Consider the following 27,143-nt stretch of genomic DNA (forward strand, 5'->3'; position numbering starts at 1 on the left):
AAGGAAGGCGGGTCGGGCACAACCGAGCATGATGGCGGGGAGGCGGAGCCGGCCCAGAGGCGGCCGCCAGGTTTGGTTGCGGTGGCAGATGGGCTTGGTCGGTGACTGAGTAGCGGTGCTGCAGGCTTTGGACGGAGCGGCGGTTGCCCGGCGCGAGCCCTCCTCCTCCTCCTCCCCCCCTGCGCGGCCCCGGGGGTGAAAATGGTGCCCTAGCAGCGCTGGGACCATGTCGGAAGCGGCTCGGAGCCTCCTGCAGCGCTGGGGCGCCAGTTTCAGGAAAGGCACCGACTTCGACTCCTGGGGGCAGCTCGTGGAGGCGATAGACGAGTATCAGATGTGAGTGCGGGGTGGGCGGCGGCGCCTGGGGCTGCTGAGGCAAGGCGGCTCCGAAGGGCTGGGCAGCCCGGCGGCGGCGGGTGAGAGAGGCGGCGGGCGGCACTGGGTGGGGCAAAGAAGTTGAGGCTGGGGCGAAGGCACTTGGAGGGCTGCGGGCGCCTGGGTGGGTCTGGCGCTTCTGGGCGGAGGCCGAGGGTGGTGACCCGAAGGGCACAAGCATCGAAAAAGCTCTGGGTGGGGCTGAGGAGCTGAGAGGCTCCGGTTCCTCAAGAGACGAAGGCGGTGGAGGCGGGGGGGTCTGAAGGCTGCAAGAGGTTCTGTGTGCTTGGAGCCCATGTGTCGATGCTTCACTTCAGGAGGATTGTTGTGGGGTTTTTTTTGGGGGGGGGTAGGGCCACGAAGGTCCCAGGGGGGGTTGCCTGTGGGTGAAGATGAGGCCGTCTTCAGTTGAGGCGTTGGGGAGCCGTGGGAAGGGCTGCTGAACTAGATCACTCCTATCTCTATTTCTAAATATTTGCCTCCAACATTGAGCTTTGAAGCCTTAAGGAAGGATGGGGAGATATCTCCGCCTCAGTGTCCTTGCCCTGGGTCGGTCTCTCTCTCTCTCTCTCTCTCTCTCTCTGTGTGTGTGTGTGTGTGTTCTGCGCTGAAACCTAAAGTTAACATTAGAAATAAGACTAAATGATTTTGTTAACGTTGTCTTGCTTCCCCAGGCACATCTATGTGTTTGCCAGTTGTGTGGTGTCTGGCGAAAGTTTTGCCTTTGGGAGCCACCTGTCCACATTGTTAATCTGGATGCTGTGACTATCTCTCAGCCCTCGCTGGAGCTGCCAGATGTGCTGTGGCACAGGGCTTCTTGCAACTCTAGAAACCATCTGTGGAAGAAGGGTTTCTGCAGGTGCTTTGGATGCCGTGTCGTGGAGATCTGTGCTTGCCAGTTAGATACCTACCCTCCATAAAAATCGGATAGACCCACCTTTTCTTTCCTGCCAAGCTTTCATGTTTCGCCGATCGGCACCCAGCTGGCACTTGGGGACTGCTGCATAATATTAATAGCTTGCTGGGAAGCAATTATGACTGCTGTTCTTGACTTGAATCAAATCTGCAAAAAGCCAGAAGACAGGCTGAGATCCAAGAGAGCTGCTTAAGCCTTAAACTCATGCAAGGGGCTTTCAGTTAAATTTGTTCCTATTCAAACAGCTGACATCCTCCCTGCCATACCGCAAACAGCTTTTAAAGCGCCTTGGTGACTCCCAGTCAGTATGGCATGAGGAGGGTTCCAGTTCAAGAAAAAGAAGTCTAAAAACCCATTGACCTCACAGAATGAGATTAATAATTCTTTGGCGTCTTGTCCTAGAGCATGTGCTCTTCATCTTTCAAATAGTTATTCACTGTGCTTTACAAGTTACTTCAGAATCTTTTTCTCTCCCTCCCACAACATAGGATTATCCCTTTTTGAGTGCCATGTAGGTGTGAAGTATAGAATCAGTTATATGCCCTCTGTTGACATACGCTGAAGCTTGTTCTAGGCCTCCCCTTGTTAGTATATGCCATGTCACCACATAATCGTTAATCAGAGTACGGTGACCCAGTTATTATTATTTCTATACCACCCTTCATCTGAGAATACCAGGGCAGTTTACAATATTAAAAAACCCACACAACATAGCAAAAAACAAAACAATAGCACCCCCTACACACAGTTTAAAAAGGCATAAAAAGGTAAAGGTACCCCTGACAGTTAAGTCCAGTCACGAACGACTCTGGGGCTGCGGCGCTCATCTCGCTTTACAAGCCATAAATTGTTTAATTAGCCAAAGGCCTGGGAGAAGAGGAATGTGTTCGCTTGACACCTAAAGATATATAATAAAGGCATCAAGTGAGCCTCCCTGGAGGGAGCATTCTACAAACCACCTTAGAAAAGGCCCATTCTTGTGTTGCCACTCTCTGAACCTCTCATGGAGGGGGTGCATGGGCAGGGTATAAACTACTACTACTACTAATAATAATAATAATTTAGAACAAACTCACCCTCGGAACATTCCCTTCTGGGCCTTCAGGCTGAACACAGTTCCCCACTGCTGCTCTGAGGAGCTCAAGGTGGCATTCATGGGTCTCAGTTTCCCCATTTTGTACCCACAACCCTGAGAGCTTGGTTAGGCTAAGAGATAGTGATTGGCCAGAGGAGGGGAATAGTCTCTCCATAGTTCTGGAAATTTATGGGGTCCCTAGTTAACAGTCCTTTGTGGCACTTTTTAAAAAAGTCTTACCAATTCATACTGCAATCCCAATGGAATTCAGTGGGGCTTATTTCTGAGTAATGTACGTTTATTGTGGCATGAACCCACAGCAGACATTGTCACAGCAGGCATATCTTTTGAACCAAGGTTTGCACTGGTCTTTTTGAACCTGAGATTCTTCTCCAACCAGCTTTTACTGAGGTGCCTCAAGTTGTTACTGTTTTTATTCTAGAGTTGTGCTTTTAAGTTGTAGCTGCTTGTAACATATGAAAGTGTGGTATATAAATAATTAAATAATTTTAAAAGTAAGGCATTTAGTTAGGTACTAAATATCGTGCTGTGGTCCATGGGGTCATGAGGAGTCGGACACGACTAAACGACTAAACAACAACAACAACAAAGTATTTATACAACTAAAACAAGAGAACCAGAACAGATGGAGGGTATGCAACTTTTCTTCTAGGAGAAAAGCAACTGTGACTGCTTCTGAACCTAAAGTATGACACTTTTCAGGTTAGTTAGGCACCAAGTAGTTAGTTGTACAAAGGCAATACTGTACTTAAATGTCCACTATATCCTATATCCTTAGGACGCAGGTGGCGCTGTGGGTTAAAGCCTCAGCGCCTAGGACTTGCCGATCGAAAGGTCGGCGGTTCGAATCCCTGCGGCGGGGTGCGCTCCCGCTGCTCGGTCCCAGCGCCTGCCAACCTAGCAGTTCGAAAGCACCTCCGGCTGCAAGTAGATAAATAGGGACCGCTTACCAGCGGGAAGGTAAACGGCGTTTCCGTGTGCGGCTCTGGCTCTGGCCAGAGCAGCGATGTCACGCTGGCCACGTGACCCGGAAGTGTCTCCGGACAGCGCTGGCCCCTGGCCTCTTGAGTGAGATGGGCGCACAACCCCAGAGTCTGTCAAGACTGGCCCGTACGGGCAGGGGTACCTTTACCTTTACCTATATCCTTGCAAGAGAGGAGGATAGAGAGAAAACCAGTGCAACTTGGCTATGTCCCCATGGCCTTATTGGCCACCCCTCTGTGACTTCCTTGCAGTCCCACTGGTTTCAGCTACCTTTGGCTGCCACTGATTTGCAGCTGGCGTTACTGATTTATGAGCATGTATCACTTTTTATATATCATGCAGGTTGTCAAGAAGACACTTAAATCCCTGCTGTTGACATTTGCTGGAGCTGTTCTAGGTCTCCAATGGAATTGCCTGTAAAATGTTAATACAGAGGACAATTCACTCAAGGAGATGCCAAGTACAGTACTGCATCAGATGGTCTGTGCAAATAAAGGTTCATTTCTATGTTTGCGATGGAACTTAATATAGATTTTACATGGAAAATGCTGTAGGGTTTCATGGTAGGCTTGTGGAACTCCAATAATTTTTTCTTGTTAAATTGATTTGGTTTGTGCAGTATGCATTAGTTTCAGACTTTCCTGGAAAACAATGCACGTGGTTCTGCGATAGGAATTTAGCCGTTTTGCCTTGCCTCTTAAAACTTTCACAGGTTTTTGAAGGATGGGATAAACCAGGCAGCAGAAGTGATGAACCTCATCACTAATGTCTCATCAGAAAGCAGTAGTAACAGTGTGACTCTCTTTTCTCCTGGCAGATGCTTAAGTGGTGGAGCATAACATCCCTTTTCATTGAGCTGTATTTCAGGGCTGTCTACTGCACTACTTTCACTCGATATGAGTGTGCAAACCTGCCCTAAGAGATGTAATGGTGAAATCTAGAAATGGTAAATGTGGTCCTGTATTTCTAGGACAAAAATAGGGCAGAGTAATCCTGTGGGCGGATTTGGATCTGCATCCAAATCTCATGCACTCAGAGTTGCAGTTTTGCCAGTTTGACTCATGGTGTGCCTTTGGATAACTTGCCAGCTCCCAACTTAGCTTCCCATCTTTAAAATATTGAAAATGGTGCCTCAATAACTGTTAGGTTCTTTCTTTGACAGATTTGAGCAACCTTTTGCGTACCAAGGGCTTCATTCTGTGATGATGGTAGATGGGGCTGGAGCAAAAAGTAGATGGGACCATTCTTCCATTCTCCTTTTTCATACTGCCAAGGACTTGCTCAGCTGAGCAGGCCACAGCACTCTTGCTAGAAGTGTGAACTTGCAGGGACCTTTTGAAATTAGACTGAGGGCCACAGATTGCCCATCCCTGTTCTGCAGCAATATGGAGGCCTGGGAATATTGAGGGACAAAACTTTTTTCCTGTTTTCAGCCCTACATGAAAAAATTGAAAATTTTAGGTAAATGGGGAAAGCATTAAGTACTTATCTCTTTTAGAATATTGGATGGGATGTTTTTAAAGGCACTGTTTTAAAATATTGGTGTTCCCTTAAAATGGTTTCTAAGAGCAATCAACTTTGCTAGATTTTATTTTATTTTTACATTTACATTCTGCACTTCGTCATAAAAAGTTCTCAGGGTGAGTCACAAAACATACAAACACATAATATCAAAGATGAAAATAAGACATGCTTCAAATCCACTTTAAGAATTGTTCCTTTGCTATCCTTCCTAAAAATGTCAGGTTTCACCTCTTCATATTATATATTTTTTGTAGCTTTATAGATGGGTAGGGACCATCTTTGCTGTTCTGCCTTAACATCATTTAGGTTTAAGATGAGCAAATTCAATCTTCGAAATGAAATCACAAATCTCATACTTCAGAAAGGCAAAAGAGGGTGTGCTGGAGAGAAATCATTGTATGCTTGTATAGAACTCTTGCAAAATTGACAGTTTATAGTACATGTACAGAATTAGCAAGTTATATATATTGTTCAGACTGTTCCACTTAGATTTGTGGAGTTGTTTGGCAACATCAACTGGGTGCAGCTTTCTTTGTCTCTTTCCAGGTAGGTAAGTATGAGTTTCCATTTGCAAGTTTAGATCATTTCACTGTTTTTCTTGCTGTTAAATTGATAGCCCTTGTCACTTTACAGGGTTGTATAACCCTGCAAAGGGATTTACTGTCTCTTTCAAATGTATGCTGTTTGCTGTGCATTTAATTTATATAAGTAAAGTAGTACTACTTTAATGAAGTCATATTTTTCCATGTACCTAAGATCAGGCTTCCTCAACCTATGCTTTTGGCCTACAACTCCCATGATTCCTAGCTAGCAGGACCAGTGGTCAGGGATGATGGGAATTGTAGTCTCAAAACATCTGGAGGGCTGAGGCTGAGAAAGCCAGCCTAAGATCTTCAAACACCTTTTTGCCTTCTCAACTACATACCTCCAAAATCTCTAGCATTTCCCCACCTTGCTTTTTTTTTTTTTTTTTGTCTCCCATCTCTTATTCCATTACACAAGAGGTTTAGAAGCTTGACACTCAGGAGGAACCTGAGCCTATAGCTCCTGGCAAAATTAGTACTGCAACTCGGGCCATGAGGAAAAGTGGACTGAACTCTTGGTCCATCTACTTCTTCAAGCACCTGAGAAAAGAGGTGCTTCCACTGCAGCATTTACATCTCTTGGCTTTGTGCATTGCTGGAAGCAGCATATAGGTAACATAAATACCAAATGGTCTGATGGTTGATCTGGAAAAACATTTCCCCCATAATTTGAAGGATATTTATTGGAGGGGTATGCAGTTGTGAGGAGAGAGGCAAGCCTTTTCTGATCTTTTTTTCACACAACCTTTTTGGTTGGCCTGCATAATGGGTATAAAAGCTTTCCCCTGTCTTTTGTTTCTTGTTTTTAAAAGTGGAAAATTGATGCCCTGTTTCCATTTACTGCAGGGCTAGAGAAACTTTTTCAGTCTGAGATCCACATCCCCTTTCAGGTGACATGGAGGCCACATGGCAGTGATGAGCAAGAGGGAAGAGTGGGAGGAGCAGTAATTGTAAATTTTACCTTAATGCACCAGCCTAGTTTCTATACACACCCATACCCAATTCTATATCCTCCATCCAGGCAAGCGAAAATCTTTATCAGAGTTCAAGGGCACATTCCAGCCGGGCAAAGGCACTCAAGGAGGGTGGGGAAGCAAGGCTGTTAGGGTGTGTGGCTTTGGGGACAGGGTATGTAACTGGAGAGGGACGCAGGTGGCGCTGTGGGTTAAAGCCTCAGCGCCTAGGACTTGCCGATCGAAAGGTCAGCGGTTCGAATCCCTGCGGCGGGGTGCGCTCCCGCTGCTCAGTCCCAGCCCCTGCCAACCTAGCAGTTCGAAAGCACCTCCGGGTGCAAGTAGATAAATAGGGACCGCTTACCAGCGGGAAGGTTAACGGCGTTACCGTGTGCGGCTCTAGCTCGCCAGAGCAGCGATGTCACGCTGGCCACGTGACCCGGAAGTGTCTCCGGACAGCGCTGGCCCCTGGCCTCTTAAGTGAGATGGGCGCACAACCCCAGAGTCTGTCAAGACTGGCCCGTACGGGCAGGGGTACCTTTACCTTTACCTTATGTAACTGGAGAGAGTCAGATTGAGAGGCCCAGAGGACTACATTTGGCCCCTGGGCCTGAGTATCCCTACCCTTAACTTAGTGTGTTGAATAAATCTGCAGGTGACCAGTCAAAACAACCTGTTTTCTGCATTTTCTTGGGCTTCTTGCTGAGGGACTTGGGGCATGCCACATACTTTGCTGTTTGCCACTGACCTGCATGGCCCATTCCCTGAGGCAAGCATTAGCTCTGTCTTTGTTGCCACACAGGCAGAGGTGCAATCTTATTTATTTTGGACTTGGGAGAATATTGGTACATTAACTTTCAGAATCCCTGTAAGCTGTGGCAACCATTTTCAAGCTTTCTGTCTTCAACTAGCCCTGTGCACATTGCTTTGCCTGCTGGGGAGCTGCTGTGTGTTGCAAAGGTTTCTGGGGTACACAGATCACAAAGCTGGTTACCAGATATATAATAATTGCTTTTCTACCCTGGAGCACATCCAGTGAGGTCGTGTAAGGAAAGATCAGTAAAAATAAGAGGGGTTTCTGATAGCTCCTGCTCCTAGGTAGATTCCTGCTAAATGAATTTTGTCTCATCTAGACCCTTTCTCATTACTAATAATGAACTTTTTCAGTGAAGTGCCACATGTTACCGGCTTACTGATTACGAAACAGAATTGCCAACAGCCCGCTTCTGTACAAGTATTTTTTGGAAGCAAGTATAAATTGTTTAGCTTTGATTGAAATAGTGGTAGAAATGGATCGTATAAGTTCAGTGTCTAGATTGGGATGAATTTATTGCTCTCGTGTTCAGCAGGCTCCAGCAAGACCTTTAGGCACACCTCCAACAGGTTGCCACTGCCTGCTGCTCTACTACACTAGTACCTTAGCTGTTGTGAAGCTTCCCAGTTCCGGGTGCAGCTTTTGGGGCATTGCCAACAAGGGTGGGTAGCTGCTGTTGGGAGGCAGAGATTCGGAAGCACTATTGGGCGTACTTTTGTTTATATCCTAGCCCTAATTCCTGCCACTTGTGTGAACTTGGATTAAGTTGCCTGGAGTCTGCATTATCTGTTATATGAAACAGCATAACTTCAGTTCCCTGTATGTTACGTAACTCCTTGGTTTGATTGCATCTGCTTAGAAAGTGCATTGGAAGTTGTATATCTGCTTCAAACTCAACTTTCCTGCAAGTCAGATTATAGATTTAAAAAATGATAGGAACAGGGATCTCGTTTTGAGAGTGTTTTGGTGCCCTTGATCACATAAATGCTTCCCCAAATATAAAGCAATTTCTGTCATTCTCTGATAAGGACTTGACCTACAGAGATGCTAAATGGTATGGATATACTATGGCTTTTTACAGAGAATAGTAACAGGTGTTGTTAGGGGTTTGGTTGAGATGTACAGTAGTAGTTTTACTATTTCTTATTTACTCAGAACTTACATCATAGGTGGGAGTTGTGTTAATGGCAGTAAGAATTTCCATGCAGAATGTAATGATGGAGGCAACATAGACCAATATAGTTGTGTTTTCCAAGCATAAAAATAAGAAACATTGAGTGGCTAATTAATGTATGTCTCAATTAGTTCTAGGTGAAAATGTTCGAAGAAGTGCATGTTTTTAAATCTTGGTTTGATTGTCCTTATTTTAATTCTTGTATACCTTCCTAACTATATACTATACAATATACATGCTGTTTCATTACTGAGAACACTGTCTGCCTCTTAACATAAAACATACAGGTTCCTGTTTAAACCTGTTTTTAAGAATTTTAAGAGCACAGTTACCCTTTTTATGACCTTAAATTTCACAAAGTGTCTCCCCTCTTTCCAGATTAGCAAGGCATCTACAGAAAGAGGCCCAGTCTCAACCCAACAACTCAGAATTCACAGAAGATCAAAAGGTACATGATGGTGTATGTTCATTGGTGGTGGAATATTCTTTAAAATAGTTTTTAACCCTTTCCTTGCAGTCTCTGGGTGGAGGTAAAGAGAAAAGAGGAAGTACCGTATTTTTCGCCCCATAGGACGCACTTTTTCCCCTCCAAAAATGAAGGGGAAATGTGTGTGCGTCCTATGGGGTGAATGCAGGCTTCAGGAAGCTGTCCGCAAGCCTTGCGCGCCCGGCAGGAGCCCCCGCCGAGCGCGCAAGGCTTGGGGCGGCAGCCTGTTGCCCGAAGCATAGGGAGCCCTCCGGAGGGCTCCCCGTGCTTCGGGCGAGTGTCTGCAAGCCTTGCACGCCCGGCAGGAGCTCCCGCCAGGCGCGCAAGGCTTGGGGCGGCAGCCTGTTGCCCGAAGCACAGGGAGCCCTCCGGAGGGTGCCCCGTGCTTCGGGCGAGTGTCTGCAAGCCTTGCGCGCCCGGCAGGAGCTCCCGCCAGGCGCGCGAGGCTTGGGGTGGCAGCCTGTTGCCCGAAGCACGCGGAGCCCTCCGGAGGATGCCCCGTGCTTCAGGCGAGTGTCTGCAACCCTGCGCGCCCGGCAGGAGCTCCCGCCAGGCGCGCAAGGCATGGGGCGGCAGCCTGTTGCCCGAAGCACAGGGAGCCCTCCGGAGGGCTCCCCGTGCTTCGGGCGAGTGTTTGCAAGCCTTGCGCGCCCGGCAGGAGCTCCCGCCAGGCGCGCAAGGCTTGGGGCGGCAGCCTGTTGCCCGAAGCACAGGGAGCCCTCCGGAGGGCTCCCCGTGCTTCGGGCGAGTGTTTGCAACCCTGCGCGCCCGGCAGGAGCTCCCGCCAGGCGCGCAAAGCTTGGGGCGGCAGCCTGTTGCCCGAAGCACGGGGAGCCCTCCGGAGGGCTCCCCGTGCTTCGGGCGAGTGTCTGCAAGCCTTGCGCACCCGGCAGGAGGGCTCCCCGTGCTTCGGGCGAGTGTCTGCAAGCCTTGCGCGCCCGCCAGGAGCTCCCGCCGGGCGCGCGAGGCTTGGGGCGGCAGCTTGCCGCCCGAAGCACGCGGAGCCCTCCGGAGGGTGCCCCGTGCTTCGGGCAGGCGTGTGCAAGGCTTGGGGCGGCAGCCGCGGCTGGAGGGGGGAAATAATTTTTTTTTATTCATTCCCCACCCCAAAAAACGAGGTGCATCCGATGGGCCGGTGCGTCCTATAGGACGAAAAATACGGTACTTTCTGAGCAGCCATTTAAAAATAATGGGTTTTGTGTGGCAGTGAATGTCTGAAAACTGCCTTGTCATTATCTGCCCTCTAAAGCTTTAGGCATTCAGCTTTCAGGGGAATAAATTTTGTTCAAAGAAACTTAACATAGATTACCATAGATAGAAAGTACTCTCACTGCTAAGCAGGAGATCCCTGCTTCACCATGCACCAACAAGTTGGCCAGGCCATTGAAAATTCATTCATTTTATTATACAGGTGACATTTTGGCTTTAAACCAAATATTTCCATTCACAATTTGTTAATGAGAAGGCCAACCTGGCTGCCTCCATTGCATCATTCAGCAGAGCTTTTCTGTGTAGTACAGGGCGTTTTATACTCTAGCCTGATGGAGGTGGTAAAACTAATGGTGTCTCACCATGACTTGTTTGTAAAGCATTTTGAGGATAAAATTACTTGCATCTGCTGGACCTTGACTCCATAGCAGGTGAATCTCGAGAGGGATCCAGAACACTGCTTTGTCTTGTTTTGTTGGATGAACTTCAGTTGGTATGGTTTGAGGATGTGAACAAGGTGCTTGGATTGGTGTGGGTATGGACCTTTGGTCTTCGTTGCTGATAAAAACTAATAAAGAAGGGAAGGCTAGTTGGGCCAGGTGTGATTAATGCCTCTTTACTAGAAAGAACGGTCCCTGTCTGCTTAAAGGATGTAGTGGTAAAACCACTCCTTAAGCCTTCCCTGGATTCACAAAATTTAAACAGCTGCCAGCCAGTTACTAATGTCCCCTTCTTGTACATAGTTCTTGAGCAAGTGGTTGCTAACCAAATGGATGAAACAGATTTTCTAAATCAATACCAATCAGGGTTTATCATAGCCTTGGGGCTATGATGTGTGATAGAAGTGAATGTGTATGGGTAACTTGTCCACTGAGATCTGGAGCTTGAATCACTTAATAGGTGAATGCTTCCAGACCTAAATTAGGAAAAAATGTATGCTAAAATAGTTTTGATTGAGTCTCCATATTGCTTAACTGACTCTGCCTGGCCTTAAGTACAACAGACAAAATTTTGCTCTTGAACAGAGCTCCTCTCTTCTTCCTACTGCAGTCTCCCCTGCAAAAAAATTTAAAAATTGCTTCTCACAACACCATGAAATATGTGGACTATAGCTGAAGGAAGGATCAGCAGATTGGCGGTCTCCCCTTTCATGAATGGAAATGTCTTCTACTCTAGGGCTGTGTTGAATCCCTGCCATTGTGTAGTAGAGCCTTCAAATGGATCTTAAATAAGAGTATGCATGGTGAGGATTCGGAGATTAATTCCCTGCCTTTCAAGGCACATTCTAGGATAGCATGGAAGTATAATCTTCACACTCTTCACAATAGGGAAGCCAATGTGCACTCTGAAAAGTTTTGGTTAGATCTATGGTCCATCTTAATCAAAAGAGTGATGGGTGGATAAAGGCAGAACCAGCAGGTGTTAATGCCAAGGACATTTCTTCATTGTTATAAATGCTATATGTTTATATCTGCTGTGACGATTGTACAACTATCATTGCAGAATGATGAGATTTAATGGATCTTGCTTTAAATGTCAAGATACAATCTCTGAAAGAATAAGCAGCTTTGTTTTGGACTATTTTTTAATGTAAAGAGAGTCTTCTTCCAACTAGAGTAGCAAATTGCTACATGGCAATTAGAATGGGGCGGGTCTCCCCTGGACATTGCCATCTCGGTGCATAAATTTCTGATGTTCAGGGGCAGGGGGGAACAGGAGCAAAGAAAGCATTCAGGTTCTGATGTTCTAAGAAGGAAGGGTCAGGAAGCAAATGAATAATGTGTTTCTTTAGGGAGAAGTGGATAGGTGACTAAATGGAATGGAGTTGGGTTTGGAATTAGAATGAGAACTTTTCAGCCACATCTCTCTCTTTTTTAAATATGCAAGTGCCAAAAACATTTGGAGAGAGAAACTGTGTTCAGACATTAATACTAGAATCCACCAAACCAAGATGGGTGAGCTGGAGTGCATGGTCTTGAAGGCAAGCATAGATAGAATCGGCATAACAGAAAGCTGGTGGAATGGAGAGAACCAGTGTGACATGGTTATCTCTAGGTACAAACTCTATAGGAAGGACCGGTGTGGGCATAATGGACGTTGTGTCATTCTATGCATCATAGAGGACATAAAGTCAAATGAGCTAGAAATTTCACTAGTTTAATCCCTTTGTTGTTTAATTTCTTCTTACTGGTCACACCTCTCTTCCCATGGTGAGTTCTTGGCTCTTGTAAAAGGGGGGTTGTGTCTTGATCTTTCTGTTACATTTAGCAGTATCAAGTCATGAAAATTTTCATTGCAAACTATCACTGCGTTAAAACATACCGTACTTATAGCTGATTACTAGCAAATAGACTTAAAGCTCTAACAAAGCAAAATTCAATTTGGATGAAAAACATGTGCAGTAGCACAAACATTACTTGCACAGCAGAGCTAATGGTTAACATATCCAATAGCGCACTCTTAAGATTCAGTTTTAACATAAATTGTGGACAAAGATTCTCACTTGCAAGGACATTACAACTTTAATGCTTTTAATGTGATAAATGTTTTCCCTGCTGAAAAATGAAGCATCTTGTTGGGGAAAGCAACACTTGGAAAAACATTAGCTGTATCTAGCTGTAGTGTTTTGGATTTGGGTGTTTTTTTCTTTTAAAAAAAGTTAGTGTTGGGTGTGGTTCCTGAGAAATAGCTATGAATAATGCTTGCTGGTATCTTGCCACCATTCAATAGATCTCAGTTTCTTTCTTTAAAAAATAACAAACCAGACCTATTCCTTGTGACTCTAAATCTCTCCCAAGCAAATCTGAGTGCATTATCATTCTTCAACTCTCAAGTGCCTTCTAACACATCTCAAAGCTTTCTGCTCCACAACAAAGTGCAGCTGGCAAGTTCAAGCAGCTGTAATGCTCTAATTTGGGGAGAAGAAATAGGGCTGTAAGCCTAGCTGTTAAGCCAGGAAAGGAAAGCAGACTGATACCTCAGTTGCCTCTGGCTCAGTGCAGGGGGTGAGTGGGAAGGAATGTGGGTGGAGGAAAAAGAAGAGAACATCTTTAGCCCTCTTGTTTACAACACTGTATTTGGGAAGAGTCCCATATTAGAATTTAATATATTCTGATTTGCGTTCATCTATGAAGATGTGGTCTCTTGTAGCTCAGTCTGGAAGTTGGTTGTCATTCTGCTTTCAAACTACATGTGTTGCACAGCTGAACTTGCATAATAAAATGTATATCTTTGTGCAGGAGTGTGGCTGCATATGGGAAACAGCTCTTAGGAACACAGAACAATATTCTTGTCCGCTATTTCTGCCTCTACACTTAGATAGGCACTTTGCCATCTCTTCCATCTTTTACACACACAACTGAATTGCTGCTGCTTTAGTACATGAGCTTGAAAAGAAATATTCTGTTAGTAAAAAAAAAGTTAACGTTCTCCTCTCACTTACAGAAAACCTTAGCAAAGATCGCAACATGTTTGGAACTCAGGAGTGCAGCTTTGCAGGTACAGTTAATTCAGTTTTCACCTTGTGACTTCCAGTTTCTTTGTGGGTCTCAATGAATGTTAAATAAAAGACACTATCTATGGAAAGATGGCTTGTTACATATATTGTTTTCTATTCCTCTGTTAGCCACTTATTACAGGGAATCAGAAGCAGAAGGAGAGATAAAATTAAGCAGTGGTTGAGAATAGAAACATAGAATTGTAGAGACTGTTTGAGGTCTTCTGGTCCAACCTCCTGCTCAATTCAGAATGGAGCTACAGCATTCCTGACAATCATATGCTTAAATACCTCCAGCAGAGATGCCATCACTCCTAGGGCAGTCTGTTCCATTGACAAACTGCTTTTTGTTAGCAAGTTTCTCCTAATGCTTAGCTGAAGTCTTCTTTGCAATTTGCATTCTTTGTCTCTAGCCCTCTGGAACATCAAAGCTCTTTACATATTTGAAGATTGCTATCACTTATTTCCTTAATATTATCTTCTCCAGGCTCAACACACTCAGCTTTCTTTCTGTCAGTCTTCATAAATCTTAGTTTCCAAACCCCTCACCATTCTGACTACCCTCCTCTGGTTATCAATGTTCTTCTTAAAACAACTTCTGAATATTGAAGGTGGTGGCTTTTTGCCTGTATTTTCAAGCCTTCCATGTTAATCTCACCGAATTGTTCCTAAATATCACTGAAGTGCTTAGGGGGCTACTCACAAAGGTGCTCTTGTCCCATGAACAACAAAGTAAAGTAGACTGATCACTTCACTAGTAGTGATGTATCTTGGAGTTGGTCTAGGATGAGAATGACGTCTAGTTTTATTTGTTGCTTTTCTTCACCTTTTAAGTTTTCTCCTATAGATACTCTGCAAGAAAAAGTAACATCACTCATATATATACTTCAGAGAAACTTTAGTTCCTTTCCTACTGACATGTTAGATCACAATAGAAAGTAGTGCAAACTGAAACCTGTTTCATAATCATTTTACTACAACCAGTACAGGAGTGAAGCCCTTTGGGCTTATGCTGAAATTCTCAATGTGAAACTGCCCTATACTGAACCAGACCATGCAACTGTCTATAGTCTACTTTTCTGTGACTGGTTCAATTTCTCCAAGCAGAGTTCTCAACCCTGGTATCTGAGATCCTCTTAACTAGAGACACCAGGGACTGAACTTTGGACCTTCTGCACGCAAAGCATATGTATGCTTTACTGCTGGAGCACAAAAAATAGAACTGAGAAGTGTGATACATGGCAGTATGTTTCCTTTGCTATAAGAAAAGCAGCCAGGTTCTAGTCATTGAGATTTCTGAAGACTTCCTCCCCATAGTCAAGAGGAGCTGGAGGTGCTTGCCTTGATATCACACTGAGAGGTGAAGAAATGCTGCTGGCCAACAGGCAGACTTCTATCTCTGGTTATCTTGCTCAGTTAATCTCTCATAGCTGTTAAAAAGAAAAGTAGAGATGATAAGCCTGCTGCCTGTGGATTTCTCTCCCTTCAGTTTGACATCAGGACAAGCTCCTTCAGCTTTCCTGTTGAGGGAGCCTTTAGACCATGGCTTATATTTTTCTCACAGTGAGTATAATGTTTCGCTGGGCTCTGACTTTAAACAAATCAACCCAAAGTCTACAGTGTCATTGCTTTCTTTTAAGTACATACTACTAAATTGCATGCTGTTTCAACATGCCAATACTTCAGTCTTAAGCAAATGTGTCATTATTTGCCTTCAACACCAGCATAATTACTTCTTGATATCTGTATAGATTGCCAATAGGTCTCCATGCAATATAATATGTGAGCATCACCAGGATGTTTAATTAATTAAATGCAGTGACTAGTAAACTAGTTGTTGCTGCTGTCCTGTGTTTGCTGCAGCCTTTATTTCTTCCTGGTCTATAACTTGCTTTGCCCTCCAGTCTTGATCTATGCTATCTTCTCCTTGTAAAGTTATTTTGGCAGAAGGCCCCACCTTAGTTCTGCCCGATCAGACATCTTATCACTGGTTTCTTCACCTCTGGCCTGGTCTGACCACATGAGCAATTAAAACACATCCATAATCCTTAATGTTTTTTGTTCTGGTTCTAGTCCTGTAACCTGCAGTTCTCCATATCATGTTTGAATCCAACTCCCATCATTCCCAGCATGACTACTTGTCAGGGATGATTGGATTTGGGAGTCGAACAACATCTGAAAGGCCACAGTTTAGTCCTGTAAACCCTGCCCTGAATTTTGGTCGTCTTAACATACACAAAAATTCCCGCCCTGTGGTTTAATTAAAATATATAAGGGACCAGTGTGTGTGTGATAAAGTGGATCTAATATGGAAAATGATTGGACATTAGTACCATATTCAATTTTTGAAAAGAGAGCAGATATTGCTTAAGACTCACGAGGGAAATTATTTTTTCTATTTCTAATGCCTTAATGAATCTTCAAGAAGCTGGAGAGAATGCTGTCTTTTTTGATGCATTAAAGACATGCTGATAATTCAACATGTTTTCCAGTCAGTTTTTTACATCAGCAGGATTTTGTGTCTCAATAACTTTTTCCCTTTAGGTAAACAATGAAGTTCAAAGGTACCCAAAGAACTAACAGTTAGTTTCTCTTTGAAATACAGGGCCCTTTCAGGAAACAAGAGGTAGAACAAAATGCAAAACCAGCACTACTTTTACCATTGTAACTGGCTGTAGCAATGGATAGTAGATACAGATATGTAATACTACTTTCCTTTTAGTCTACACAGTCCCAGGAAGAATTTAAGCTAGAGGATCTGAAGAAACTAGAACCAAGTAAGTATCTTTTAATTTCAAGAATAATTTAAAAGCAGTGTCAGTGTGGGATGGTGTTCAGTCAGCTGTGCTATTGTGATATTCTGGTTTCTCTTACTATGCACCACAAAGAAGAATTTGGAGGGCCCACAAGATGGTCTTGGTTTTCATATCTAGGTGCTTGGGCTCCTGATTGCTATAAATGTATTCCAAACAGTTCTATAAAGTTTCTGTTGGTAAGCAGCTGGGAGCTGATAGGTTTTCTCCAGGAAAATAATCTTCCAAGTATGCTGTTCCGTCAGGCAAGTGATGAAGCAACTCTCTAGACCAGAATTTCCTAAAACGAATGCTGTGAAAAAGATGTTAATGCATCATGAGAAATTAATTAAACGAGAAGTTACCTTTAAACTGAACATATCAGCACAGATTTCCATTGCATCTGTGCATGATTCACTGGCTGTTTACCCTTCCAGCACAATCGGCTTCTGCTTAGAAGAGGGGGATGTGTATGGATCATTCAGCCACTGTTGATGTAAAGATAGATTATCCCTCCTCTGAGACAGCTGCCCATTATGTGCCTATGTGAGCCACTCACAATGCATGTCCAGAACAGTGACTATTGCAGATACATAATGGGTTTTAGTCAAGAAATGTCTACGCGGTGTAGACTCATTGAAATGAATGGCCATGATTAACCTAGGTCCATTAATTTAATATTTCTACTCTGAGTAGAAGTAAGTTGAATACAAACCAGTGCGGAGGTTCCACTTTGGCAGGTGGCTTTCTTTGATCCAAAGGGTTTATTTTAATGTAAGGTATTGACTGATCTGGCCAATGGTCCGTCTAGTCCAGGCATAGGCAAACTTGGCCCTCCAAATGTTTTGGGACTACAACTCCCATCATTCCTGACCACTGGTTCTGTTAGCTATGGATGATGGGAGTTGTAGTCCCAAAACATCTGGAGGGCTGATTCATCTTGTTCTCAAAATTGCCAACCAGATGCCCATGGGAAATCTGCAAGCACTCTACCCTCCAGTGGTTTCTGGCAATTGGTATTTAGAAGCCTACTGCCTCTGACCATGTGTAGCCACCATGCCTAGTAGCCTTTGATAACCACCAACTTGGATAGCTTTAAAAGGAAGTTATGCAATTCATGGAGTGTAGGGCTATCACAGCCTCCTATGGCTGTGAGTGAACTACCCTGGAACTTTTTAAAATAAATGATGGCATGTGCGTATTTTAAATAAATCAAGATAAGCAAACTTCATGAGTGAAACATTCCATTGTACTTTTAACCTTCTTGTGAACTTTTGACCCTCCTATGCAGGAGAGAGCTGCGAGAGCAAGTATTTTACAACCCAAATTTTATAAGCAATGCCCAAATGCAGCATGATTGAAAATCCTATTTCTTCGCACATGGAAAGCTTGAAAACAGTAGTGTCATATTTTGATTTGGGCAAAGGGGACTGAATTGATGTTGCTCTGAATCTGGTACTTACTTTTTTCTCCACTAGTAACACTTAAGGACACGATCCTATGCAAATCTGAACCCCTCTTTGCTCATTGTGGTTTATTCCCAGGAATGTGTACATAACACTGCAGCCTTAGTCTCTAGTGTGCTCTTTCACAAAAGAGAGAGGTGTCCTGAATTTTTCCATTCTTGAACAGGACAGTGGTGAAATTGGATTCTTCTGTAGTAAAGCATGAAAGCAAAGTGCTTTCCTTAACTTCTCAGTGTGTGGGTAAATCACAGGTAAACCATTAAAAACAAAGAACCTGTATGTGTAAACAGTGTAGCTGTAAATCCAAAACCACAATATGAAACATTACTTTGAAATGAAAGGTCTTGTCCATCTGTAACCAGGGCTACGATTCATTGTACTTCATGAAGTTCAGCAACCTTATAGAAGTTGTTCATATTATCAGGACTGGATATTCCATCTTATTCTGGAGAAGAGTCCTATGTATACAATGCCTTATTCCCCCCCCCCTTTAAATTACATGATGGTAGTAGATATTGTTCTATTGAAAAAATACATACTGTCTGTGTTTGTGTGGGAACAAATCATAAAAGTACCATCACCAATTCTTCATACTATTTCCGAGAGATTATTGTCTGAGCCTTACTAGGAATGAAAGGAAACACTATTGGTTCTCAGTGTTTGAAAGTTGCTATTTTTTCTGAGAAGAGAGCAATCCATTTCAACATGAAAAGACAAAAAGTATGGCTCTCACATGGACATTGATTTAAAATACGATCGGATGTAATTTTTCTCACCATGCATTTGACCCTTTTTCTTTCATTCTTTGCCTTTCTTGCATGAATTAGGTTGTAGGAAATGCTACTTACTTAAAACTCAGAATTTTTTTGGGGGGGGGGGGTGACTGTGAAAATGACAATTACAGTGACCCTGTTGTTATGTTGTATGTAAGGAGCCACTGTTTCTTTCAGGTGTCTTCTGGGAGGGAACAAGAATGAAACCCTCTGCCTGTAATATTTAAACACTAATTAGGCTTTTTGATAGTTGATGGTGACTGTCTGTCTTCCCTTACAGTCTTAAAGAATATTCTTTCCTATAATAAAGAATTCCCCTTTGATGTTCAGCCTGTTCCGCCAAGGTAAGCAACCAATAAATTAGAAGTATATATGGAGAGGGCTTTAGGAAGCTATACCAGAGATTGTCTAACAGGGAATTGTTATAGGTCAATTGTTACTTCCTACCCTCTGGAAGGCTACGGATATTTCCTCAAGCCATACTGTTCATTGCAGGCACATTGATCTGAAAATAATTGAGTGATGAAGGTGCATAATCACCCCTCAGTTGTGGTGTGTGTGTTTTTAAAGGAAGATCTTAGCACCTGGTGAAGAGGAAGATTTGGAATTTGAAGAAGATGAGGAGGAGGGTGGAGCTGGAGCAGGATCTCCAGACGCGTTTCCTGCCAGAATTCCAGGTAGTAGGGGCACCATTTTATTCAAATGTCATTTACTAGGATGAGGGTGATGATGTGGGAGTTAAGATTTGTTGCAGAAGTGTTTGGGGGCACACCTGGATGGTCATAAGCTAATGGATGGATACCAGCTGGTACATCTTCTGTACCAGTCTGTGCATAGAAGCTTTGCTAAAGTTCTTTTCACATAGTTTACATATAGTAATAAACTATTGGTTACTAGTTGGATATGAAATAGGTTTGCTAACTTTGGAGAATTCTTTATACTAGGCCAAAAAGGGGAAACATTTTACAGATGTCAACAAGGTATCTGCTTTTCTTCTGTATTTATTGTAGGAATTTATATTCCACCCTTCGAGTAAATTCCTAGGGTGGCTTACAATGCAAAATAAAAGATCCTATAAAAACACTACCCCAGAGGCTGATGGATCCAGTGGGTTTCCAGATGGCTCTGGAGGATTTTCTGGCTGGTATGACTGGCACTCCTGTCAAAGCCCTGGTTGACCTCTGAAACATCCAAATGGCTCAGGCCGTTGACACAATTGTCCTGAGTGCTCTCTCCCACTTTGTGGAGCCCATTTAGCTCCCTGGTATATTTCAGAGGAAACAAGCTAGGAGATGGCTCAAACATGAGTGGAGGAAAATTGCAATCGAATGCAATCGAACACTGGTGAGGGCTCCTCATGAAGCCTACCTACTGGCAGTGAAGGCAGTAAAGAGGGCATACTTTGCTGCCTCCATTGCATCCTCATTGTGCTGTCCAGCAGAACTTTTCCGGGTAGTGTGGGGCCTTTTATAGTCTGTTCTAAAAGAGATGATAGAACCAACAGTAGCTCACTGTGACTTATTTGCAAAGCGTTTTGAGTATAAAATCACTTGCATCCATTGGGATCTTGGCTCCACTCCTATGGCTGATGAATCTCTAGAGGTGTCCAGGGCACATGATAGTTGCGCTTCCTGTTCCTGGCAAATTGCCATGTCTGAAATGGCTCTTAGACCACCAGCACTCGCTTTCATTTTTGTCTTCTATGTCAGGACAAAATTGATAGGTAGATACATGTAAACATAGTGTTGAAATACTTTTTACAGAAGGGCTTAAATGTGAAAGGCTTAAGGTGACTCATGCAACCTAGATTTCGGGAGGCATTATATACTGCTATTCTCAATCAGCTGCTTTGCTGAATTTGTACTGTTCTGCTTTGCCTGTACAATCTGCTTGTTTCCATGGATCCCCTATTGCATTATTGTGCTGCCTAACTGTACGTGGTCTTGTCTTCTACATGCATGGCTCCATCGTGTAACCATATACTACATAATTCATCTAACGCAGGAGCCAATGAAGGTATGATAATATCTTAATGTGAGCAGCTATTAATTGTGAATGTGTTCATATTGGCCAGAGCACTGGCCTTGTGCTTTCACTTGGATGTGAAAACTCTTGTATGTAAAATCATCCTGCCCACAGCAACAAATGCTACATCTTGCAGAGCTCTTTGCCCATGCCACCACACAATTAAACCCAAAGTCAGAACATCTCCAAGCGTCCGTATTGCTTTATATGACCAAGGTCACATGAAGAAAGTAATTCCATTTGGGGGGTGGTGGCAGGGGAAGGTTGTAATTTGAAGAGTAGATCCTGCAGATTAATACCTGGTACTATCTATTTCAAAAGGAGGAATTTTTTGCTGATATTTATTTCTGAACTCTAACATACAATAATATTCATTGGTTACCTTTGATCAGACCTTTGTGAAACTCTGCTTGCCAGTTGCTGTTTTGTTAGTGTCCTTTATCTAAGGTGACTCAAATGTAGATTTGTACTTATATATACACAGGTTTATCACCATATAGAGCTGCGAGTACAGTTGTTAATTGGCCCTGAGCCGCCATTTTGCATCTGGCTCTGCCATTTCCCCGATCCACTATTTTACACCTGGTTCCAATTACTGGACCTCAGAGTTCCAGTTAAACAGCAATGAAGTTGACCTCAGAGCTGACCTCAACCCCCTGAAGTCTGCCCACCTCAATTGAATCAAGGTCTTTGGGTACAGAGGTGAATCTTTTGTCTTCCCACAATGGGTGTATCTGTTCGGTGCTTATTTGAAGGTTAAGATGTACTAATATAATATATCTGATCCTTGTAATCCAAGTGTACTGGATTACTGGTGGCTGGTACCTTGCTTCCCTATATGGTGAACTTCGAAAAGGACCTGCAGACTTCTTACTCATGAGACTTGCTGCCAGATCCAAATGAATAGCTGTTTGTTTGTGGCTCAAGGTTGTCCTTTGACATTAGGCAGCCCCGTTTTTCCTTGAATACAGTCAGTGGATTGAATCCTCCAGGTTCAGAATGCAGATAAAAACAGCGGTAGAAACTGTGCTGAAGCGCTATAATTCTGTTTCTTTAACACCCCCTTGTCTTATTTTCTTGCCAGGTACATTATTACCCAGATTGCCATCTGAACCCGGGATGACGTTGCTTACTATCAAAATAGAGAAAATTGGTCTTAAAGATGCTGGGCAGTGCATCGATCCCTATATCACAGTTAGTGTGAAAGGTAGTTGTTGTGTTAGTTGCGTTGGTGAGGCAATTAAGTCAGGCTTTGTTCCTTTGACACTTCTGATCTACTCCCAGTTGCCAGCAGACTTGGCAGTAATTGCTTAAGACTCCCACAGCAAATAGGTAGTTTCCCCCCTCAAGATGTACACATTTTCTGACTCAATCAATGTTTATGGAGGGCTGAAAAATGACACATTTGTGTCATGCCAGTACCCCAAGATACTGGTTTTGAGCGACATCCTGCATCTGTTAGGAGTTGTGCATTATCCAGACTTCTTCCAAGTCCTCAACATCGTAGCTCCTCTTTTCACTTTGAAATGAATGCTCACTTTCAAGTCATAAGTGTTTGAATCTTTCTTGGCTTTTAACATTCAGCAAGTCATGACAGATTTCTATTAGATTAACTTCTTCTGACGATGAAAGTGTGTTCAAATATATAAAAGCCTCTTCTACCTTTGTATCTGGAGTGTCCAGATGTTGCACGGACCCCCCTGGTTGAAATTATCAATTTGTCCCTTGACATGGGGACATTCCCTGGGGAACTGAAGGAAGCAGTGGTGTGTCCACTCTTAAAAAAAACTTCATTAGATCCCTTAGACCTATCCAATTACCGCCCAGTTTCAAATCTTCCATACCTGGGTAAGGTAATTGAGAGAGCGGTTGCTGAACAGATTGGTAGATTTCTGGAGGAAACATCGGCATTAGATCCATTTCAGTCCGGTTTCCGTCCTGGTTTTGGGACGGAGACGGCTCTGGTTGCCCTAACAGATGATCTCCGTAGACAACTGGATCGAGGCGGGTCAGGACTGCTGATCCTTTTAGATTTGTCAGCAGCCTTTGACATGGTCGATCATGATCTTCTGAACCACCGCCTCGCAGACGTGGGGATACAGGGCATAGCCCATAACTGGTTGTGCTCTTTTATCTCTGGTCAGGGACAGAGGGTGGCACTAGAGAAGGAAATGTCGTCGCGCCACTCCTTGGTGTGTGGAGTGCCGCAGGGCGCAATTCTCTCCCCAATGCTTTTTAACATCTTTATGCGCCCCCTTGCCCAGATTATCCGGAGCTTTGGGCTGGGCTGTCACCAATATGCTGATGACACTCAGCTCTATCTGCTGATGGATGGCCACACTGACTCGGCCCCGAACACACTGACCAAATGCTTGGAAGCTGTGGCTGGATGGTTTCGTGGGAGCCGATTGAAACTAAATCCTTCGAAGACAGAGGTCCTATGGCTAGGTCGGGATGGCATGGGGATGAGGGACCAACTCCCTTCTCTTGCCGGGGCCCAATTAGTGCCATTGCCTTCCGTTAAGAGTTTGGGTGTAATCCTTGACGCCTCCCTTTCCATGGAGGCGCAAGTTACAGCAACAGCCAAGGCGACATTTTTCCACCTTCGCCGCATCAAGCAGTTGGTCCCTTACCTTTCCCGCCCCGACCTGGCCAGGCTTGACTACTGTAATTCGCTCTATGCGGGGCTGCCCTTGAAGCTGTCCCAGAAACTCCAGCAGGTACAGAATGCTGCAGCGAGGCTCCTCACGGGGTCTCTGCCATGGGAGCATATTCACCCAGTGCTTTTCAAGCTGCACTGGCTCCCGGTGGAGTACAGGGTCAGATTTAAGGTGCTGCTTTTGACCTTTAAAGCCCTTCACGGCCTAGGACCCTTGTACCTACGGGACCGCCTCTCCTGGTATGCCCCACGGAGAGCCTCAAGGTCCATAAATAACAACACCCTAGTGGTCCCAGGCCCTAAGGAAGTTAGATTGGCTTCAACCAGAGCCAGGGCCTTTTCAACTCTGGCTCCGGCCTGGTGGAACGCTCTGCCTCATGAGACCAGGGCCCTGCAGGATCTGATTTCTTTCCGCAGGGCCTGTAAGACAGAGTTGTTCCACCTGGCCTTTGGCTTGGAGCCAATTTGATTCCCTCCCTCTCTCTCTCTTCCCCCCCCCCTTCTTTTCCTCTCCTCCTGCGATGAGGCTACATTTTAATATTTTAATGTTGTATTTTATTTTTGTTTTTAAGTTGTAATCATTCATCTTGTTTTTATTATTGCTTGTAAGCCGCTCTGAGCCTGGCCTTGGCTGGGGAGGGCGGGGTATAAATAAAAAATTATTATTATTATTATTATTTCGTAAAAAATGCTAATGACAAAGTGTTCCTAAAAGAATAAATAGAGCGACATCTTTTGTGGATTTCTTGAAAATCTTCAAGTGATGTTTGAGGTATGAAAGTATTGAACCTTATAAAAAAAAAAAAGGTGGATTATGTGTTTGGAAAGTTCCCTTCACAGTATTGAATTTATGTTATGCCTACTGTTACTGTTATTGGTGGGTGATAGTTTACTGGACAATATCCTGCAATATACACTGCAAATACATTCAGATCTAACATGTCAGATTTTCTGTAGCAAAATCACCCCTGGGTAGGAAATAGCATATACCTTGAGCTTACTACTAGGGAGGGTGGTATCCTAGTTATGCAATGGCCTCACCTGGAACCACCTCATGTTATTTTCAGTGCCAGGTGAAAGTATTTGTATTTATCCAGGCCTTTTAAACTACTTGAGTTTTTTTAAACATGAAATTCCAGTCTTAATCTGCAAGAAAGGAAATGATTGATGCTGTTTTTATTTTCTGAGTTTACAAGAACTTACACTATAAGAAAATATATTTTACCGAGTAGCCGTACAACCATAATGAACAACACTGCAATTCTACTTACAGAAATGTTTTTGATCCCATGGAGCTGTCTGCTAATGTTAGAAAAGAGGCATTCTTTAACCAATTCCCCTTCAATCTAGACCACCGTCCATGCTGTACTGGAGGGTCCCTCAGCTATCTGGAGTAGAAGGCGGGGTGCAGGATACTGCAACAGGGAGTAGGAAAAATCGTCTTCCTCTTTTTTTTATGTTAGTCAATGCTTCTGCTGGATTAAAAGGATTCCTTAAGCAGAATGGCAACATTGGATTTCACCCTAAATAAATATGTTGTCATATGCACGTGTTTCTCTTGCAACAAGTGATGCACAATGAGAATTCCTATTAGGTGTGATAGGTCAGTTCCTTGTGATATTATGTACACAATTTTGGATTGGACGTGATAGTCATGTAAGATACTCGCCTTGTCTGAAGGTGATTCTTGTGCTGTTCCCAAAAACAAATGCTTTTTTCACTAGTAACATGTATAATTCTGTTGTTACATTTTCAGAAATGGAGGCTTCCAAAATTTTATGCAGTGGTCCTTGTATTTTTCTAAGAATTGAAACAGCTCTCTCTTCTGATAAAAACATCATGTTTTGCCTCCTAACAGATTTGAATGGGATAGACTTGACCCCTGTGCAGGACACACCAGTTGCTTCAAGGAAGGAGGACACATACGTTCATTTTAATGTGGACATTGAGATTCAGAAACATGTTGAAAAATTAACAAAAGGTTTGTTGCATTGAAATATGACCAGCTGATCAAAGCTGAATTTAGAACCACTTCACAAGTCAAAAATCTAGGGTGGGGAGGAAGAACATTTCCATGTTTTGCTTTCGTGACAGACTGACAACAGTATTTCTGATAATTGCTCAGTACCTTTTATATCGTAAAGCAAAAAATATTGTTTAATGGGAGGCAGCTTTGTGCCAAGCCTATGAAAAGAAGCACTCTGCCATGTAACATACAGCTCTACATCATCTCTATATGGCTCAGTCGGGTCGTGGGTTCGAGCCCCACGTTGTGCAAAAGATTCCTGCATTGCAGGGGGTTGGACGAGATTACGCTCATGGTCTCTTCCAACTCTACAATTCTATCAGTCTATGTGGTTGGGGGTCTTCACCCTCTGTATCCTAGATGCCTCCTTTCAAGGAATGATTCTTTCCCCCTCTGTTCAGGTGCAGCTATTTTCTTTGAATTTAAACACTATAAGCCTAAGAAAAGGTTCACCAGCACCAAGTGCTTTGCCTTCATGGAGATGGATGAAATTAAACCTGGACCAATTGTTATAGAACTGTAAGTGACCTTGGGCACATGCTGTACACTCAGATCCTACCAATTGCTTGCATGTTGAAGAACATAACTACTTGTGCTATGCTGGATTGGCAATCGCTGCTCAAAGTCTGCTAGACTGATAAAGATGTTGAGCATCCTCTATCAAATGGTAGCTTAAAATAAAAGCTTTCATTTCTAAAATGAAATGAAGGTTATTTAAGCTTAAAATAAAGCTTTTAGTAGGTAAGATAGCAGGGGAGGGATAATCAAAACCTAATACACCTTGACATGGGATGCTGCAGCGCACAGAGGCAGATTCATCGTAACTGTGTGCATGCAGATGTCCTAAGGATCATTAAACTAAAGAGTCTGACAGTTCTTTATGTAATTATAGGTACAAAAAACCCACTGACTTCAAGAGGAAGAAACTCCAGTTGTTGACCAAGAAGCCACTTTATCTTCACCTCCATCAAACACTGCACAAAGAGTGACTTTTGTGAACTGAACCACTTGCCACAAAACCATAGCAGCTGCCTTATGTAGCACTCATCCTTCAGGACGCAGGGGAAATGGCTGCATTTTACCCAGCAAGTCAAATGGGACCATCACCTGCCGCACATCGAGTGGATCAGCAGCCAAGCCCTGCCACCTAGGTGCAGTTTTCTTTGGAATGTATATTTTTATCACAGATGTTCCAAAGCGTGTTGTGAATTTTCCTAATTGGGCTGGTTGTAAGAGTTCAGTTTTGTAATTTGGTTTCTACACCCATATAAGAACACCCCAGTTAAGGCGGTTGGGAAGTCCTTATCCGCCAGACCTGATACAGCAATAAAGATGTGCCAGTATCAACAAAATTATTATCGTGATGGTTGCTGCAACTCAAGTATACATCTCTCTCTAATCAATGGATTGATTTTCTGAAGGTGCCCCCCCCCCCAAAAGCACTTGCATTTACTTGATACAAAAAGATACTTGGTCATGAGTAAGACTCCAAAGTAGGATGCTGTGCCCTTGATTGCCTTCATCTTTTCATATGCCTGTTTTACTTCAGTTTGGGGATAGAAGTAGCTACAAATGAATCATGGTGCTTCAGAATTCCTGAAAATAAATAGGTAATTTACACTTGCTAAGGCAAATTAGGAATAATTTGCTGATTTGGATTTGAAGAATTTGGATTTGATATCCCGCTTTATCACTACCCTAGGGAGTCTCAAAGCGGCTAACAATCTCCTTTCCCTTCCTCCCCCACAACTAACACTCTGTGCGGTGAGTGGGGCCGAGAGACTTCAGAG

General features: G+C 43.7%; 1 protein-coding gene across 4 annotated transcripts; it reads left to right on the forward strand.

Annotated features, from left to right (window-relative positions):
• Positions 1-201: 201 nt before the first annotated feature.
• Positions 202-26,705, forward strand: AIDA (axin interactor, dorsalization associated). Of its 4 annotated transcripts, XM_083733732.1 has the most exons (12): positions 202-336; positions 8,799-8,868; positions 13,561-13,614; positions 16,218-16,238; positions 16,335-16,389; positions 18,924-18,987; positions 19,214-19,320; positions 20,648-20,659; positions 21,753-21,875; positions 25,186-25,308; positions 25,755-25,872; positions 26,246-26,705. In XM_083733732.1, the coding sequence occupies exons 1-12, from the start codon at positions 227-229 to the stop codon at positions 26,340-26,342; spliced, it is 954 nt and encodes a 317-aa protein (XP_083589858.1). In that variant the 5' UTR covers positions 202-226; the 3' UTR covers positions 26,343-26,705. The 4 variants fall into 4 exon arrangements, with proteins under 4 accessions (XP_083589858.1, XP_083589859.1, XP_083589860.1 ...); XM_083733733.1 differs by lacking the exon at positions 20,648-20,659; XM_083733734.1 differs by lacking the exon at positions 16,218-16,238.
• The last annotated feature ends 438 nt before the right edge of the window (positions 26,706-27,143 follow it).

Source organism: Podarcis gaigeae (assembly GCF_964106915.1).
Source record: "Podarcis gaigeae genome assembly, chromosome: 3".
NCBI lineage: Eukaryota > Metazoa > Chordata > Lepidosauria > Squamata > Lacertidae > Podarcis > Podarcis gaigeae.

Bases quoted from the DNA above. Each gene is read 5' to 3' on its own strand.
- AIDA (XM_083733732.1), top strand. From the start codon at position 227: ATGTCGGAAGCGGCTCGGAGCCTCCTGCAGCGCTGGGGCGCCAGTTTC. The intron at 337-8,798 runs GTGAGTGCGGGG...CCCTCTTTCCAG, and splicing joins GCGATAGACGAGTATCAGAT to ATTAGCAAGGCATCTACAGA. The intron at 13,615-16,217 runs GTACAGTTAATT...TTTGAAATACAG, and splicing joins TCAGGAGTGCAGCTTTGCAG to GGCCCTTTCAGGAAACAAGA.